The sequence below is a fragment of the Oreochromis niloticus genome, linkage group LG14 (genome assembly GCF_001858045.2).
Source record: "Oreochromis niloticus isolate F11D_XX linkage group LG14, O_niloticus_UMD_NMBU, whole genome shotgun sequence".
NCBI lineage: Eukaryota > Metazoa > Chordata > Actinopteri > Cichliformes > Cichlidae > Oreochromis > Oreochromis niloticus.
In genome coordinates this window covers 34,597,475-34,616,403 of record NC_031979.2, presented here as the reverse complement: position 1 = coordinate 34,616,403, position 18,929 = coordinate 34,597,475, and the positions used below count along the sequence as shown (strand labels likewise).

Below are 18,929 nucleotides of genomic sequence, written 5' to 3'. Positions count from 1 at the left end.
TGAACCTTCTGCAAAATCCTTTAACATGTATTTTTAAAACAGAGATATATCACTAGCTAATACAAGACACATACGCACACACACACACACGTATATCCAAAATGCTTCAGTGAACAGTAAAGCGCATCTTTTCTTTTGTTCCCATATGTACAGCAGTCTTCATCTCTTGTTCCTAAAAGCTTTTTAAACCGGAGGCTCATTGGTAAAATTGAGGGGAGGCCTAGTTCTCACTTTCCAGAGCAACAAGCTATGTGACAGCAAAGAAAACAAGACCAATTTCCTGGGAATTAGTTTATTATGTCAACCACATTTCTATTATTTACTCATAATCTGAACCATTCTTTTGTTACGTTGGTATATAATTCTACTAAAAATGCCATTTTTATCAAATGTGCATTTTGTGTCTGTTCCTGTGTTTGACTTAATCCGACCTACGTACAACAAGCCTGAATTTGGAAACCATCGTTTACATTTCAAAATCAAGATGGAGAGGGAATTTCAGGAGCACTTCATGACAGTTAATTCCTGACTATTTTTCCAAATAAAAACACACACAAAAGAAGCCATATTCTGTAGTATAAACAACAGGAAACCATTGATGCCTAAAGAAATTTTAGAAACACAACACTCTGTAAACACCTGCTTTTCCGGTGTTGCACTGAGAGCATCAGTTCTGTTTGTTCAGCTCTGATGACGGCACACATCGATGAACGAAAAATGCTCCAATCTTTTCAACTTTCTCACAATTTGCAACTTCCTGTCTCCATTATTGTGTAGGTAAGTCATGCTGACTAGAGATTTGACCGTCCTGTCCACCTGCACAGAAATTAGCTGCTCAAACACTTCCTGAGTAAGGTTATTGGTTGCCTACTTTTGCATGTATGGGTAGATGGGCTTTCATACATGACACTTGGATAGTATTACGACAACTATGGATGCATCTATGCCATTATTCATATTAAAGTCACACAAATTGTGGGAGAGTCACAGGAGAAACAGCAAAAGTGCCCAGGAGATGTTGTTAAATCAAGTGTTCTTACATCACTACATCAGCAGGTCAAAGTTCACATGAAATACTCCAAAACGATATCTTTTGTCATTGTCTATCTTGACATCGGTCAAAGTCAGACTCTATACCATAATATTTGCAGTAAATTTCAGAGTTGCACTTTTAAAAAAAAAAATCGAATGGGCAAAAAACCAAAAAAGCAGATCGACACTGTAAAAGGAAATGTGCCTGCGAGGCAGGAGAGCTACATCACTGGGACGGCCAGCTGCACTTACCTTTTCAATTTTGTCCAACCATTCCTTATTCTGGGCCAACTCGGCCATAAAAGCCTGGTGCTTCAGCCATTTCTTATGAAGCTTCTGGGTCTCGTCTCGACTGCTGTCCCTCGCCATTAGCATCTTCTCACACACCCAATCCCCCAGCTGGGTGAGAGACACAGATACAGAGGGAGGTGTCAGTACTGGACAGTTACAGTAAATAACTGTGAGGAGCTGATGCTGCACAGAGGGATTCCTCACTTTAAAAGATGTGACCAGACCAAAACATTCATCAGTAGGTACATATATTATTCTAATTCATGCATATATGATTCCATTAATTTGTTATGCAGAAAAACTGAATTATAAATAAAGTGTACTGTAACTAAACAAGGTCAAACACACACACATTAAAATTTAATGATGCACAGCAAGCACATGTAAGCAGACACACGTGTACCAACAAGCATGGCGGCAGGGATGTACATGTGCACAACCCCTCACAGACAGTATCCTCAGCTTCAACACACCCACGCAGAAATCACCCCCCTACAGACGCACACCCCCGCTCTCCATCAAAGAGTAAAATGTGTACATTTTCCACATGGGGACCATCTGCGAGAGGCAAACGGTGAAAAAAAGAGCCTCACGCCTGCGCTGAGAGCATCACCAAAATATTCAGGTCAGCATCGGCTCCCTCGTCTCTGCCTCATCAACATTCTCATTCCTGCGTGTCATATTTCCACCTGCACCGCCAACCCTGCACCTAAACCAGATATGCAAATAGAATAACCCGTTTACCGGCAGTGTTTAAGATGAACAGCCCACGGGGTTGTGGCAGCTGCAGGCAGCTGCTGGTATCCGCATCCTCGCTCGTCTGCTGTCACACACATGCAAAGATGCTCTTCACCGCAGAGCCAGAAAGAAAAAAAGAAAAGAGAGGACGGAAAGAGAAGAGGGGTGCCTTCTGCAGAGCCAAATACCCTGGGCAGAGATGCAAAGGTGAAGGGAAAACGCCAGGCAGGAGGGTAAATAACAACAATCCTGGAGAGAAGAGACAGACTGGAGACTTCAAACTGAGGCTGCGCTACCCTCTCTTCGCTCTCGCTCTGTCTCTCTCTTGCACTCAACCAGGAGTGAGAGGAGGGGCGGGGGCGGATCAGTGACGAGGGAAAGAGTGAGGATGACTGAGAGAAGAAGAAAAAGAACCCCTCCTTCCCAAAACAATAAAATGGCAGGCAGCCGAGCCAGTACGCGGGCGCCCCTCCCCTTTCCTCACACCTTCAGCGAGCGGGCAGCTGAGTGAGCGAGTGAACCAATGGGCTGGTTGGCTGGTTGGAGGAGAGATGAAGTGTATAAGGAGAGGAGAGGGAGGAGCAAAAGCCTGGGATTGGAATTTTGGGGGGAGGCAGGGGGATGCGAGCAAAGCCTCCGGGCTCACCGGTCACGGCTAATGATGCCGAGCTGGGGAAGGCGGAGGGGCGGGGTGTGGACTTGGTGCACGAAGATGGATGAATGAGAGGGACTCAAAGCAGAAGAAAAGATTCTTTTTCCTGCTTTAACTGATTGAAGCTCGTCAGTGTGCATTAACAGCTGAGCTCACGACTCTTCTACAGCTGCTTTTGTTTCATCTTCCCCTCCCTCTCCATGTACATCACCCTCCTCTATCATCCCTCTCTTCCTCTCTGCAGCAGTCCCAGGCAGCTGCACTCTCTGTCTCCAGCTTGCCTGACACTGCTGCAGTGCTAAAGCACAGAGAACAGCGAGAGAGAAACAGCAAAGGGACACTAAAAAGAAGGGGGCTGATAATGGGTAGAGAGGTAGGGAACGACTGAATGATATATTTGTATTTTTGACGGCTCTGCTGCTCCCCTTTCCTTAAACAGGCCACAGCTGGATTTCAGTGCACTTTCCCTCAATCTGTCACCTCTTCCTTCACCTATCATCACACAGAACAGACGGGTAACAGGCCTCACATATTTGCACACATACATGAATTTGCAGACAGATGTGTGCCACTTCCTTGCAAAGGTCATGGGTGCACACACACACACACACACACACACACACACACACCACACACACACACACACACACACACACACACACACACACACACATACTGCAACTATAGCGGTCATGGAGGGTCACAGGCTGATGCCTCTAGAGACTGTAAATGAAATGAATGAGCAAGGAGGAGGAGAGTTTTTAAGTGCATTGGGGGAAGGATGAATGAGAACATCTGACGTAAAAAGCAAAGAGAGGGATGGGGTGGGGGTGGGTGAGGCGTAATGGAAGAAAGAAGAGGGTCAAAGGAAGACTCAGAGTCATCATCATGCTATCAGGTGCTTCGTCACTGCTTCATCACTGTCTCCCAATTTTCCATTAATAGACATAAAAAATTATTATTATTTTAATCATTTCCTATTTCATTGTTTAGAAACACATGTTTGCCAGTGGACTTCAGGAGAATGTTTGGATAAACACTAAAATTACATTTCTATATGTCACACCTTTTCACAAAACACAGGTGTAGCCATGCTGATGTGTGGTAGTGTCTGTGAAGAACCACAGATTTCACCCTGGGCACGAGGTATCACTGTTTCTGCAGATGCTAAATGAAAGGTTATCAGCAGGATGAGCAGAACCTGAGGCCCTTTAAAACTTTCCCAATCTTGCAGTCGGTCTCTCATGTGATGCCAGTGTCAATGCTGAGGACAGATTTAGAACCAGTTCCATGAATTTTCATCAACAAAGAACTGATAGTGATGTCAATAAGGTGTCACCACAAATTTACTGGAGCTGATGTTGGAACCATGTGACCATAGAAGTGTTTATAAGAGGGATTAATGCTAGAAGCTCTCCGTTATGACTGGCCAATGCGGCTCAAAGATTCTGTCTGCCGTGATCTTCTTCCTTCTAAGTTAACCCAGCTTCTGCTAGTAATCCCATGTATTTCTTAAAATATAGTGTTTCTCATTAGACACCAATGCAGATCTGACTCTGCCCTGTCACCGTGTCAGCATAAACAGGGCTTTTGACACTCAGAGGTGTGATTCCTTTTCTGGGCTTGGCTACAGCTGGTGATGTCTTTTTTTTGCTCTGTCGCACATCCTAATGTGCCGATTCCTACATGTAATTACAAAATGCATTGCTTTGTTGACAGTTCTGTGATGGCAGAAGACAACAGTGTCATTAAATGAAAAGACCCAATGAGTTTAGCTAATGCTAGTTTACTGCAGATATTCTATGAAAGAGACCACAAAAGGCTCAAGATATCAGGAATATCAAACTCAGTCCTTTTCCTCCTCAGCATGCAAAAAGTCGCCCAATCTAAATGCCTATCTGACAAAGCAAAAGCACTGGCAGGCTTGAGGGCATTTACAGAGTAACTTAGCATGTGCTACATCTATCTTTATAGATACCCACTATATTTAGCCTGTCAGCCTCTGGGCATACACCTGCTCTTTACTGAGAACAGTTCAGGAAGGGAATCCAGGTGAAAAGCCACCGCATGATCTGTAACTCAGTATAGTTCTTTGGCCCCCTTTTGTCCTGAAGACATTGTTGGACTATGGAAAAAGTGGAAGAAACAGGCTGATGGGAAACTTTAAAGATGCAAAAGGAGAAAAATCTGTTTCATTCTTTTCAGCTTTTTTTGGGCTCACGTTGACAACATGTAGTCACCATTTCCTGATACAGTGTCACATGTGCAAGTTCACTGAGGGGCCGTGTGACAAGACACAATATGCTGCTAACATTATTTCAAATGAAGTTCAATATGGGAGGTCAGTAAGGAAGAGCTGTTCTCTTATGTTCTGTTTTCTCTTGGTGACATGAGCTATTCTTGCTGCTCTTGTCCAATAATCACCCCCATCACCATCCTTTAACACCATCTGTCCTGTAGCCCTGCTCTTTTCCATCTCCCCTTCATATGGATTGTCCAGGGAATTTCCAAAATCTTAATAAGCCACAACCTCCTAGACTCTACAGGATTTTTTAATAAATGCACAAACTTATGCACAAATTTAAAAAAAATGAAGTATAACAATCCTTTAAAGAAATATATTCTTATATGGTCATTTAATGTTGAACTGCTCTGTCCACAAATAAAGTGGTGCATGGTTTTGGGTGCTGAGAGTTGCTAGTAAGCACCTGTTATTATGGGTGATCCTATAAAGTGTTTACCAACCACTCATAAATCCGTTAGTGGTTTTCTTTACAAGTCGGAGCAAAAGAGAGGTACTCTGTTTAGTCTCTCACCTCAACGCTGAGAAAAGTTTTAAAAAAATAGAAATAGAAAGGAAGTGCTGAAATTCACAGATGGTGAAATAGGTAAAAGCACAAAGAACAAAATCCGGGAACACTCGCTAAAGATCATGCGGTGCAAGTATGATCAAAGTGCTGAATACAGGGGTGTCCTTCATCTACCCCATAGACCAGACTGACACGAGACCAAAGCGTTCAGTACAAACTGTATATGTGATGCAATTTTGGATAAAACTATCTGATTTTGTTCTACATGTGTCAGCCAGTGGATAGAGAGCAGCAGTGAGTAACAGGAAGCACGAGGATGCAGCCTGGCCCGAACAGAAGAACACACCCTGCCAGCAGAGAGCTCAGGTTCCTACAGACTGACGCAGTGTCACTCATCCACTGTGCACACACACACACACCGACACACACCCAGCCTCCTTTTGCATGCCGTGTTTCTAGAGATATGCATTCAACATTTCATGTACACACATAAACAAGTCGTTGACACACACACACACACACATGCACACACACACACATTCTCATGTATACAGTGAGATACACTCTTTCTCTTTTGAATTAGTGATGAGGGACTGAGCTGCTGAATTATGCAGGAGACACAAAGAGAGAAAGTTGCTGAAACTACACATGGTTTTGGCCCAGAAAGAAGCCGGTGACTCTGCTGGGTGAGAGAGCAAAAACTGCAGGGGCGAGCAGAGGGGAGCCATGTGCAGCGTAAACACACACACACACACACACACACACACACACACACACACACACACACTTTCCAACAATAGCAGTATGATTAAAGTGGGCATCCTCAGACTCCATTTGTATCTCCGCTCACTGTTAGCATGTTTTTGCACAGCATAAAGCTGCACATACAGGACATTTTCAGGAAGCTAACACCTCCCCCAAAAAACAAAAATATTTAAATAATTCTTTTAACCAGTTTTGCTAACCGAGGCTTCATTTGCTAGAGCATAAAATACATTTTTGCCTATGAAATGGTGTGAAATAGCAGGAGAACACTTTGTTTTCTTTGATAAGCAGCACAGACTCCTTGTCTTTACTGTATGACGGCCATGTGCATAGTCAGCCCCCAAAGGCCCATTCTGAGCCAGCAAAATCTCTGCAGTAGCTGGAGGAGATGTCTACTTTTGAATCTAAAGAACAGGGAAGAAACTGATAAACAAACACAGACACTAAACTATATATTAAATGATCTTATGGCAGAAATATTCATATTTATATTCAGGAAATTCTCCTATATTTAATTCATTTTTATCCAAAGTCCCTCTGTAAGTCACAAAGAATTCAAATTCTGTTAGAGAGCCATAGTTATTAATCTCACAGCCAGCCTCTGAGAAAGCTGAGATTGTGCAGCGTGTTGGCAGGAGGTTTCTTCCTGTTAAAAGGGAGTTTTTCCCCACTGTGGCCACGTACTCGCTCATACAGGGTGGTGTGATTTTTGGGGTTTTCCTCTCTATTAACGTAGGGCCTTATCTTACAATATTAAGCGCCTTGAGGCGACTGTTGTGATTTGGCACTATACAAATAAAGCTGAATTAAATTGAACTGAATTTTTAACCTCTTACCTCATGACAGTCCTGGAGAAACCTCTGAAGTTCCCACTGGTCATTCAGTTTTTCCAGCCACTGCTGGGCCAGCTCTCTGTTCTGATTTCCCCTGAAAAAGCAAAAGAAAAGGAGACTTCACTCAAAATAAATAATTTCATTTCAGTTGTTTAGATGTGTGCGTACATTAGAAGCATTAGGTATTTACATCAGATTTAGGCTTAGTGTTATGCATTATAAGAGTGGTTAACTGAGTATGTGCCCAACAATCTCTACGGTTGCTGTAGATTATAGAATATTTCACAAGTGTGATCAGTATCAGAGAGACATAGTAATGTTGTTAAAAGAGATCCATGTTTACTGCTGTTAACTGTAGATAAAGTAAAATATAATCACTTTATTTCTAACAAAAGCTAAAAAGTTAATTATTACGTGAGCTAAATAAAGTCCATAAATTGCACTGTGCTTTGTTCATTTGTCTGTCTCCAGTAGAAAAACAACAACAGCATATGCTTCTTCTCATTTCTATTGTGAGGATAGTCATAGAAATCTATAGCCACAAATAACCAGCCCCACCCCCCTCACACAACACGCTGCACAGTCTCAGCTTTCACAGAGATTTCATGGACGGGTGTCAGTCCTGGACCAAACACACCACACTCTGCTTTCTGTCTTTTGTCTTGCTCTTGCTTTGATTTAAATCCTTTAGCTGCAATTATTCTTTGTGTTACAGCTGTATTATGTTAGCACGCCAGCTTGCATCTTTGTGCTTTATAACATGCAGCTGGGACTCTGTGTTGACTACAAGGAACCTGAAGCCTCTTGACAAATATCGAATATATGTGAAGGAAATTAAATTGCTGAGGTCTTTTGCAACTTACCAACTGCTTAAAGAGTTTTCTTGTTTGTAATTTGAGATTACTGTTATATATACTATGTAAATAAATAACCGGTATAGTTTAATACTCTAAAGCTACAGACAAAAATCCTCCAACTTTCATTAATTCTAAATGTGTTCATAGACAGTGTTAATTGCCAATGAGAGAATTTAAATGTTTTTATGCTTTTTTGATTGACATTAATCCTCATTAATGAAACTGAATCACTGATTCAGTTTCTGTTTCAGAGCTTCTAGTTACAAACTGTCATCAAAAATGTGCAGGAACAGTCCCATAAAAATCAGAACACCTTCCTGATTTCAGTTTGGCTCTTCTCTTGCTCACGATCATTGTCCTGTACCTTTCTGTACTATTTTTCAACCTGGCTGCTATTTTTAGGTCACTTCCTGGAAGTCCTGCACCAAACTCGTGTCATGCTTCAGGTGAGGAGCGATATCAGGATTGTGCTCATATTTTTTTCACATTAATGAGATGTTGCAACCAGAATTTGTTCCCCTGGGTCAGACTGACCTTGCACAGTTACGCTGAGCGTGTCAAAACGAGCGCGTCATCATGTGCTTGCACACCATGCACAAAAGGTTTTCTCAAGGTCAGTAGTCTAAGCAGTGATTTCCAGATCTCCTTCTCCACGGCTGCCTCCTCCAGCTTTTTTGGAGGGATACTGAGGCGTTCCAATGCCACTGGGGTCTGCCCCAGGGCCTCCTACAAGCTGGACATGCCCTTCGATGTGGAGAGGCACCAGCTACCTCTAAGGCTCATCTCCACTGCTTGTATCCATCAACTCTTTCAGTCTCTACCTATAACTCATGGCCATAGATGATGGTAGGAATGTAGACTGACCAGTAAATCAGCAGCTTCCTACCAGCTGCATCACACTGAATGAGTTGAAGGTTTTTGCTCAATGGGAAATTTGGTCAAATTTAAATCAGATCAGGGCTTTGATTTTTTTAAATAGACACCTTTATGTAATGTTTTAAATCACACTTCATACTTCAGGCTATTAGCACTTACATTTCTTTTCTCTATATTGTTTTGCATGTACAGCACGTGGTACCTGTTGGCAAGGGTGTCGATGCGCTCCTTAATGCGTTCAGAGTAGATGTTGTTCTGGCTGATCAGACTTTCTCCTGCCTCGATCACAGCTTTGATCCTGTGCAGGTTCAGCTCCATGGTGGTGGTGAAGTCCTTGTGTTTCTTTATAGCCGCTTCCACTGTTTCCACTGTGGTGGGCAGCTCCACGTGAGCCAGCGCAGACTCCTGGAAGATAAAGACAGGAGAAGTCACATGATTTCTTTTTTTTCTGGGCCAAGTGAAATAGAAGAATAAATCTGATTGATACGAGTTAATATTGTTATTTTCAAATACTGATGGATGGATTGTTGTTATTTGAATATTCAAGTGTACATCCTTTTAGATAGTCAGCTGATCATACATATCGATGTTTGTCAGAAGGCTATTTTTAAGGATATCTGCGTTAGTGGTATGGTAACATATATATGACCAATCACAGCTCTGATTGGTCAACTGATTTTATAAAGGAAGATAAAACTAAGACTTCATCTCTTTGTAGAATTATGAAGCAATTAACACAAAAATAGGCTGAGAGCAGCACAGAAGTTGGGGTGTGTGCAAAAGGAAACACGCAGTAGTTCAGCATTAAAAGTGCCATATGAATGTGTGTCTGCACTGAAAAAAAGAACATGTTGGATTTACTTAATTCATTAGTAGACAGTGGTTACACACAGATGTTTTGCTTTGGCTGCAACTCAAACAACTGAGTTAAATCAACACAGGTTAGTCATATTTAATAAACTCTGTGCATTTTGTGTTGATAAAACGTGATTGAAACATGTTTAGATGAAGTAAGTTGAGCTTTTGGAATATTTTAATCCTTCACAATTTTCTCACTTTATTCCAACACTATTCAATAACTTGAATAGTGTTGGAATAAATGCTTGGTCACTTAAATACTACACGTTATCTTCATATTACATAATGTTCAACAAAGTCTAGAGTGGTTAACATAAAGTTTTAATAGATTTACAGCAACTTCCACTTCATCCATCCTATTACCTTTATCAAGGTTGGGCGGGCCTATCGTAGATGTGATAGGGTGAGAGGTGGGGTACACCCTGGACAGGTCGCAAGTCTATCATAGGGCTAACACATAGACCAGATAGTACCCACTGCAAACTAGCCAGACTGTTGATTATAAACCCAGGACCTTCAATCTAGAGGCAACAAAAGTAGGAAAGCTATGATTACAAGGCTCGATGCAGAATTTTCCTTATGTTTTTAGCATACACGTGGTGTGTGTTGTCTGCCTTTTATCCAGTGATTTTCCTGTGGTTTGAAATCTCCTGTGATCTTGTGGATTTCAGAGTCCAGGCAACTAACCACTCTTGCTAGATTGTATCATGTGATCTCAACAAGAACACATCAAGTTGTTGAATTTCATACCGATCTACAGATCTATTTAATTACGTTCACCATAGAAACAGGAAATTATTTTGTTCAAATTACAAGTTAGACTTTTGTAAATGTAACAACCGCCCAATTTCCTTTTTTGGGGGTGTGGACAACATGACTATAATAATAACGTGTAACCTATTTGAACCCAGGTAGCAAAGGCGTGAAGCAAAGATGGCGACTGTGTACATTAACAGGCCCTTCCGTCATTCAGACACAGGATAATCTGATGGGTTACAAATGGTATAAAATAAGAAGTTCATCTCTTTTTTCAAACATACTCTGCTCCACAGCATGTTAGGTTTGCAGCATAAGACACCATTTCAATTTATCCTAGTAACATGTGACCATCTTTTGTAACACAGAAAACACAGGGTCAACCTAGAAGTTACTTGGTTTACTTTGGTTTAGGGCTCATTAGTTTCACCTGTGTTTGTTTTCACCTGCATCTTCTTCTCATATGTATCTTTCTGTATATACTTATATATATAATCATGTCCCTGTTTTGTTTATTTGCATTGGCTAATAAAATCACATATTTTACTTCACCTTTCTCTGCCTCATGTTCTTTATTTAAATATTGTTTTTGTTTGTTTGTTTTCTGTTATTTGAACATCTTTAGGTTCTGGTATAATAGTCAGAAACTGAAGCCTTTAAAATGGACTCTGCAGGAAAATGGGTTTGTTTCTTTGCCATTGAGTCAAACAGAATAGAAGAAGAATAGGCTCATTCACTGATAATGAAATTCTTATTTTAATGACTTAACAAGCCCATATTTAAACTCTACAATTATAAATGAACATCCTCTGAAATGGGCTGTACCACAAGCAGGAAGGACTATTCCTAAAAGTCATTAGTTTGTTCTGTCAACAGTTTAAGAGCTTATTGAAACACAACAATTGCATTTCATCTGTGTCTACAGTAGTCTTCACATTCAGAGAAAATAAATCAAACTGAGGAATTAAACAGGGAGATGAAGACAGAGATCAATGGCCTGGAACATCTTTGATTCTTATTGAAAAAGAAATGCTGCTCTCTCTAAATCAACCCCTCCAGGCTAATTAGAAGAGCTGGTCCCTGGTAAAGATCTGTTAGCAAACCGAAAGAGACGTCCCGGCCAACACACACACGGACGCACACACACACGCAAGCAGACGTACACACACGGTCAGTGTCAGTTTTGTCTGTGACATTTCAGATTGGAAAACTAAACCTTTCTACATGTAATACAGCAAAATGCTGACTGCATAGCCGGGACTGACTGTTGGTCTTCATCACGTGGAAAAACTTCACCCGTGGAGCAGGTGAGGCTCTGAAAAAATATTTATACAGCAATATGAGTATTGTGTTTTAATACAGCACTTTAATACATTATAAAAACAAAAGCCTGGCCATTATTTGGCCATCTGACAATTTCTACATCTTCTTTTCTCATCACTTTAGAAACACTGATCTGGGTGGGAGGTGGTCATATCTTCTGTTTGAAGAAGTGCAGTCAATTAGAATCAAGCTGGCTTAAAAGGAAAAAAAAAGAAGGAAGGTGGTCTTAAAGGGGGAGGAGCTTGTTTCACACAGAGGTTGAACTGAGGGGTTTCAACAAGGACAATAAACCATGCAAAGCTACTCGAGCAGAGTTCGAGTACAAAACTATGAAGCTGAAAATGAGTTGTCACTTTTATTTTGCTAATGCGCTGAAAAATAAAAGATTGATTTTTGCAAACAAACGTGCACTTTCTATGTGAAGAAAATCTAGCAAAGTAGAACATGTATAATTTGCACAGTCCTATAAATACCACCGTAACATCAAATGGCAGTAACACAAAAACAGACATGAGCATCAGAACACTGCCAACATCTCTTCCTCCTACACTTCATCAAGAAGCTAGAAAATACATCTAGAATTACTAGAAGCTGCTCGCTTCCTTAATAACTGCTGCTCCAACACCCCATAACACAGACACACTGCAAGAAGACACCTGCTGACGCACACGTGCACACACACACACACACACCCTCCCTCTCCTCTTTCTTCTGCTGGCCGAGCTTTAGGCCAACGCCCAGTCTAGCTGATGCTCTGCTGCAGTCACCAGGCATCATTTAATCTGTTTACAGGGACTTCAAGTTGATTTGCTGATGCAATAAAAAGTATAATAATGGAGTTAATTCATTATCATTTAGGCTGACTTAAGGATGAAGCAGTAGTAGTAGTAGACTAATTTCTCATCAGATGCTGACCTCAGTTCCAAGTTTAGTGTGTATTAACATATGTCCATTTCAGCCAACTCTTTCTTTTTCTATTCCTGCTCCTTACTTTGGTTCACTGTTATAAACACAGAGTAAGTACGATTTATTTCTGCTGCTCAAAATAAGGATAAACAAATGACAGCATTAGCTGGGCTGCTTATTCTTTTTCTTTACTGATTTTGTGTGCAGTGTAGAGCTCACTCTGGTCTTGTCACGGTCTGGGGTCGATGACACAGTGTTTTGAGTTTTGTACTTTTAGTTTTGATGTCATCATGGTTTATGACTGCTAGTGTTTTGGTTTCTGTTTTGTATTTCTGTCTCTCTAGTTCTTCTTTGTTCTGTGATTTTTAGTTTCTAGGTTTTGTTCCTGTGGCCCTCATGTTTAGTGCAGGTTTAGTTCTGTCTTCATATTTATTTTCTTGCGCCCCAGTCAGTCGTGTGTCATGTCGCAATTTGTTACTCCTGTCTCTGTGCGCCGTGTTCCCTCTATTCAGTGTCAAGTCCGTGCCTCTGTGCCTGTTGTGTGTTTCCTGTTTTCTTTTGATAGTCCCTGTCCTGAGTGCAGTGTGTCTGGTTTTGCTTTCCCTTGTCTCGTTAGCTCTGATTACTCCCAGCTCTGCTCTCCTTCTGTGTCTCTTTCCCTCGTTATCCCTCTGTGCATTTAAGCCCTGTGTTTTCCTTGCTCTTTGTTACATTGTGCTCTCACTGTGCTGTGGTTTTCCTCTGTGTTTATGATAATGTTCAGGTTTGTGTTTCTAGTTTAGCTTTCTTGTATCTCATGTTTAAGTTTTTCTCCAGCAATAAAGCTGCTGCCTTTATCATTCAGTCTCAGAGTCCTGTGTTTGGGTCCTGCATTCTGCCTGCCACACAGCACACCATGACAGGTCTGCCACCTTCTGAAGAAAAGATATGACGTCAAGGAAAATAAAAGCACAGCGAATATGAGTCGCTCCCTCTGTAGCAGCAGGCTTGAATGGCTCACCTAAAAGATGCAGTGTAGAAGCATCGTCTACCTGTGAAATGTAGCCGAACTTTTCTAATGGTTCGAAAGTGTCTTAGGCTTTCTGTTACTGGAGTAATTAAAGAAACTTCATCAAGAACATCCGTCTACTGTACATAAGGTAGATGGTGGAGATTTACTATTACACAGGATGTCAGTCAGTGCCATAAATAAATCCCCAAATTTCAGGCTAATCCCACTAAAATTTCATTTTGCACCACTGACAGATGAAGTGACGCTGCCACACACACCTGGTTGTTGAGGAAGGATTCAGCCTGTTTGACGTCACGCAGGAATAAATGAAAAATGTGAGCCTGCACCAGAACTTCTCTCCTGCTTTCCCACATCTCCAGCAGCTTGTTCCAGCCGACATCGAGTTTCTGGAGCCACTGCTGCAGGGCGGCCTGTGGGAGAGGAGCCTCCTCGGACTCCAGGAGCTCGTTCATGGCTTGCAGGCGCTCGTAGTCCTCTTCGTACCTGCGTGAACAGAGAGCTGCCCAGTTAGTCTCTACACAGCCTGAAATAACATCACATAATATATTGTAGAAAACATTCACCTACCGTCCAATCTCTTCCTTGAGAGCAGCGTGCTCGTTGATGAGCTTCTCTGCCTCCTCCAGATTGTTGGGCAGCTGGTCTGAGGCAGCGGCGGTCTGCGTCTGGACCAACCAGGTGAGGAATGAGTCCAGGTCCTGACAAGACAGGGTAAGGAGCATGAATCACATTTCATTAATTATACATTAGTTCATACTGTGGAAGTTTGTGTAGACAGAAAAACTTTCTTTATGACCTCTACACGACATCAGCACACTGTATGTACTTTTTCACTCTTGTGGAATTAAGGACAGCGTGCTTTCAGATTTTGTTAATCCACTGCCATTAGGTAGCTGATACAAATTAATTATTTTTATAGCACGCCACTTTCTGAGTCTTCACAGTACCGGAAAACGAAGTCAGTCTTTCCTTAATAATGACAGGTTGGCTGATAATTTAGCTTGAGGTCCTTTGGCCCTATTTAACTTCTATTCTCTTTTAAACTTTTCAAGTCGGTTTCTTTATTGAGCCCTGCAACAACGCCCTCAGTTTTTATGTAGAAATTATTTATCTAAGAGTTTATAAACATGTTTGGGGTTTAATCGTTCATAAACATAATTTCAGATTTGATTAAAGAGTCAGCAACTGAAAGACAGGCGCTATCGAGTTATATCTCTGTAGGATGTTGAAGATGGAGGTGCCAGGAGAAAAAGGGAGGATTGGTATGACAGAAGAGGATGCTAGAGATAGGATGAGGTGGAGGCAGATCATTTGCTGTGACGAACCCTAAAGGGAACAGCTGAAAGAATAAGAAATATATATGTACATGAAGTCTTACCCCTGCCTTGGTCTTTGACCGTCTACCCTCCTGCTTGCTCCTTGCTACTGTTCGTGTTCCTTGGAATTGCTCCTGGTGTCTACTTTTGTCCTTTAAGATTTCTTGTTTACATTTATAGCAACTTTGAATAAAGGTCAAGGTCATAGTGAGGAATAAACCTCACTTTTTGCTCTCTGGTAGATTTCAGCAGCAGGAGGTGTTCAGAGTTAAACATTTCTTCCTTATTTGTACCTGTATGAAGCTCTGCAGCCTGCTAGCCACCATCAGTGAGTCCTCACATCCCTGCAGGGTCCGTTTGAGCTCCTCCCACTCCACGCTGATGCCATCAAACTGCACAAGAACCTCCATTGCCCGAACCGGGTGAGCAGTGGCCAGATGCTCTGCCTCTTCCTGCATCACCAAAGAGAAACGCTATTATATGGTGCTTCTAGCCTACTGATACCTCAGAGTGCTTAAAATCATATATATACTTTTATACCTGTTGTTTGGTTTCTTAAACTCACTTAGCTCCAAAAAAAATGATAAAATTAAATCCCTGAAATACAAAAAAGTCATTTCTACTTGTCCATTTAGACTCTCCAGTTAAATGTAAAATATTATTTTTAGGGACAGATTTCAATTCTATGGCTGAGGTGTTTTTTTTTTTAAAAATGTCCTGCCTGTAAGTGCAGTAGTTTGGGCTCCAGAACAGACAGAGCTCCCTCCATAGTAGAGAGGCGTCTCTGCAGGGCGAGGACCCCTCCCAAATCACTGCCCACATACTGGGTGGCGTCAATGGCTTTTCTCTTGTCCTGGATCTGGGACTTGATCTCGGCACACTCCAGCAGGTAGTTCTGCAGACGTAACATCGAGTCCAGCTGATCTTTCTTCTGCTCGACCAGCTCCACGATGCTGTTCCACCTGGAGAGGTGAGACAGACAGCGCACAATAAGACTGCAAGTGCACTGCAAGAGAGACGAGTGTTGTTCTGTGGAGAAAAAAACATGTGTGATTCACGCCTTTTGTAAAAGATTTGTTTTTGTTGTGGATATTTACTAAGTGTGTAACAACTGTTAACAAATATCCAAATGACCACGGTTTGATAAGATGACATCTTTAAATTTGGATTACATTTTTACCTAATAAGTCAATATAATCCAAATAGGCAGCAGACATATCAACCACCAATAACATCGAGGTGAAGCGATTCAGATTCAGTCATCTTCGTGTTGATGATGTGACGCCGTTTTCTTTGTAACTCTATTTTTAAGATTTCCTTTGTGTTACTCCTGACTTTGAAAGAACTCATTGTTATTTTGACCTGATATGACCTGCTTTGATTCACGTGAGACACTTGTTTGTGCTCCACTCTGCTGCGGCTTCGGCTCAGCCTCACACATCGTCATCCAATATGTTCACCTGAATCTACTCCAGACCAACGGATCTCAGTACACACCCATTCAGCCAAGATACGCGCACACACACACTCACGCACAGACACATATAAACACAAATCCTTGTGACTGTATTGAGGTAATGTCAGACAGAGCGCTCAGCAGGAAATCTCAGGGACACTGACCTCAGAGCTGGAAAGCTGTTTTAAAAATGATCAGTGATAATTTATAGAATTAGAGTAGTTGTGTAATTATGTTGTCGTTATAATAAAGTGCCTGAAAATTAGGCAACTGATACTGTTTTGATTCTGCCAAGGTCTTATTTTTTCATGCATCTTTTCTTGTGTATCTATATCTTCTCCTCTTTCTTTCAGCTGCTGCTTTTATTGTTCATCCCGGTGGATCATCTGCTATGCTATCCCTAGCATTGCCCTCTCACACCAAAACACTTCATGTCCTCCTTCACTGCATCCACGAATCTCCTCTGAGATCCTCCTCTATTCCTTCTGTCTGGCAGCTCCACCTCCACCATCCTCTCTCCCCCTGATGTACTCATTTCTAATCCCATCCATCCTGGTCAATCTCAGTGAAAATCCTAATATCTTTAATTCTGCCACCTCCAGCTTAGCCTCCTGTCTTTTAGTCAGTGCTACCATCCCCAAACCTTACATCGTAGCAGGTCTGTAAACCTTCCCTTTCCCTCTGTCACAAATCACACCTGACACTCGTCTCCACCCACTCCAGCCTGCCTGCACGCTGTTCGTCACCCGCATTGGCTGTACTGTTGGATAGCTGACCTCAGGTGTTTAAACCTTACTACCTCTACTAAAATTAAATTAAAACAGGTATTGTGATGTGTTTTTTAAATACCATATAATCATTATTATTATTCGTAGTAGTAGCAAAGGTAGTGGTAGTATTTATAAAATGTTATTAGTAAGTGTTAAATGTCTGTTATATATACCAAACTGTAGATATTACATCAGGAATCATTTTGAAAGACAGACAGTGTAAAACTGAGTGAGCTGTAATTGAATTTTCCCTCCTACTATTAGACCGATGTTCTTTGTGCCACTTAAGCTGGGTAGAGTTGCACTGTGTTTAATATCATCAAATTAAGTTAATATATTATGCATTTAGGCTTTTACTACTGGAACACAATTCTATTAACCAATAAAAGAGAAGGCCGTGAATAAAGATGACTGCTTGTATGTTTGTTTTTGAATTTGGGACTCTTGGCCAGCCCCATCTTAAATGAGGAAGCCAACACAGATGGTCACCCTAAGACCGACTCTATACGTGCCAAGGTCACCGGACTCACGGCTGTCATGGACTCTGCTGCCAGACATAACTGGTCAATGAAGCTGGCTGAGACATTTAAGCAAAAAAACAAAAACGCAATCCTATCTCAGGATCTACGTGGACAGAGATAGGAGGAAGGATGGTTGCAAGTTGCTACGATGTAAGAGCTGCAAGCCGCTATTTCACATTTACATTTCACATAATTACGATGAGAAGGCAGGTTCAACTCCCAAAGACAGCAATTAAAAAGTTATTTCCAAACCCCACAACAATTCACTCTCTTGGTGTTTCTCTTCTCTTCCTGTGTGTCAGCTGACTTCCCTCCACCTTCCTCTCCACCCACCTACTACGCCCCTCCTCCTGCCTCTGGAGACAGACAGTCAGTAAAATCAATTCATTTTTCAACAGAGAGCAATCAGTTCGCAAGCTCCTCTCCACAAACATGTTTACGCTATTAAAGTTCATCTTCCGAAGTTTGAACCTTTACTAATAAATATTGTTTGTCACTAGGGATGGGTATCGTTTAGGTTTTATCCGATACCAAACCGGTACTTTTGAAACGGTGCCGGTGCTTAAACGGTGCTCGAACCGGTGCTTAAAGAATGAAGAACACACACTTTGTCCAAAAACCTCTCATGTTCAGCTGTTTTTTTTGTAAAAAGATAACAATGTTAGCCTTTTCTGCAGCTATAGGGCATATACGGTCTCACTCTTGGCTGGAAGCAGTGCTTAATCAATGGAAAAAACACAAACTTTGTCCAAAAACCTCTCATGTTTAACTGTTTTCCACTTTTTTCCACTTTCCGATAACAGGCACCACACCCGCAGTAGATGTGCACGGTGTGAGGTCTCGCAGCAAGCTATCAAACACGGCGCATTTCTTGGCTTTAAAAAAAAACGCTATGTGTCGCCAGGTGTTTCATCAGATTCGAGGTGTTACCTCCTTTGCACAGTATAAGCTTAAAGCACTTGTTGCAGGCTGCTGAGTTTGCATCTTTTGCTGTGAAGTACAGCCAGACTTTTGACCGCTTCGCCTTGGGCATTTTTAATCTGTAGTTCTGCTCTAAAAGAACGTACGTACCTGGCCCCGCCTACTATCCTCGGAAACGTAAAATGATTGGCTAGAATTGGCTCAGGAAAAAAAAAAGCACCGAAATGTGCGCTGCT

The 18,929-nt window shown here is 41.7% G+C and overlaps 1 protein-coding gene across 4 annotated transcripts in view; it reads right to left on the bottom strand.

The window, feature by feature from the left end:
• The window catches only part of sptbn4b (spectrin, beta, non-erythrocytic 4b), a 101,744-nt gene that overhangs the window by 42,593 nt on the left and 40,222 nt on the right, over nt 1-18,929 (bottom strand). For 3 of the 4 annotated variants that reach the window (XM_025898392.1, XM_019345257.2, XM_025898391.1), the window contains exons 19-25: nt 15,747-15,987; nt 15,319-15,477; nt 14,277-14,407; nt 13,967-14,192; nt 9,057-9,259; nt 7,125-7,215; nt 1,285-1,431 (exon numbers count right to left, since the gene is read on the bottom strand). In XM_025898392.1, coding sequence (XP_025754177.1) covers nt 1,285-1,431; nt 7,125-7,215; nt 9,057-9,259; nt 13,967-14,192; nt 14,277-14,407; nt 15,319-15,477; nt 15,747-15,987 — 1,198 coding nt within the window. Of the gene's footprint in view, nt 1-1,284; nt 1,432-2,067; nt 2,404-7,124; nt 7,216-9,056; nt 9,260-13,966; nt 14,193-14,276; nt 14,408-15,318; nt 15,478-15,746; nt 15,988-18,929 lie in introns of those variants that run through there. The other variant, XM_013264833.3, reaches the window with a different exon arrangement.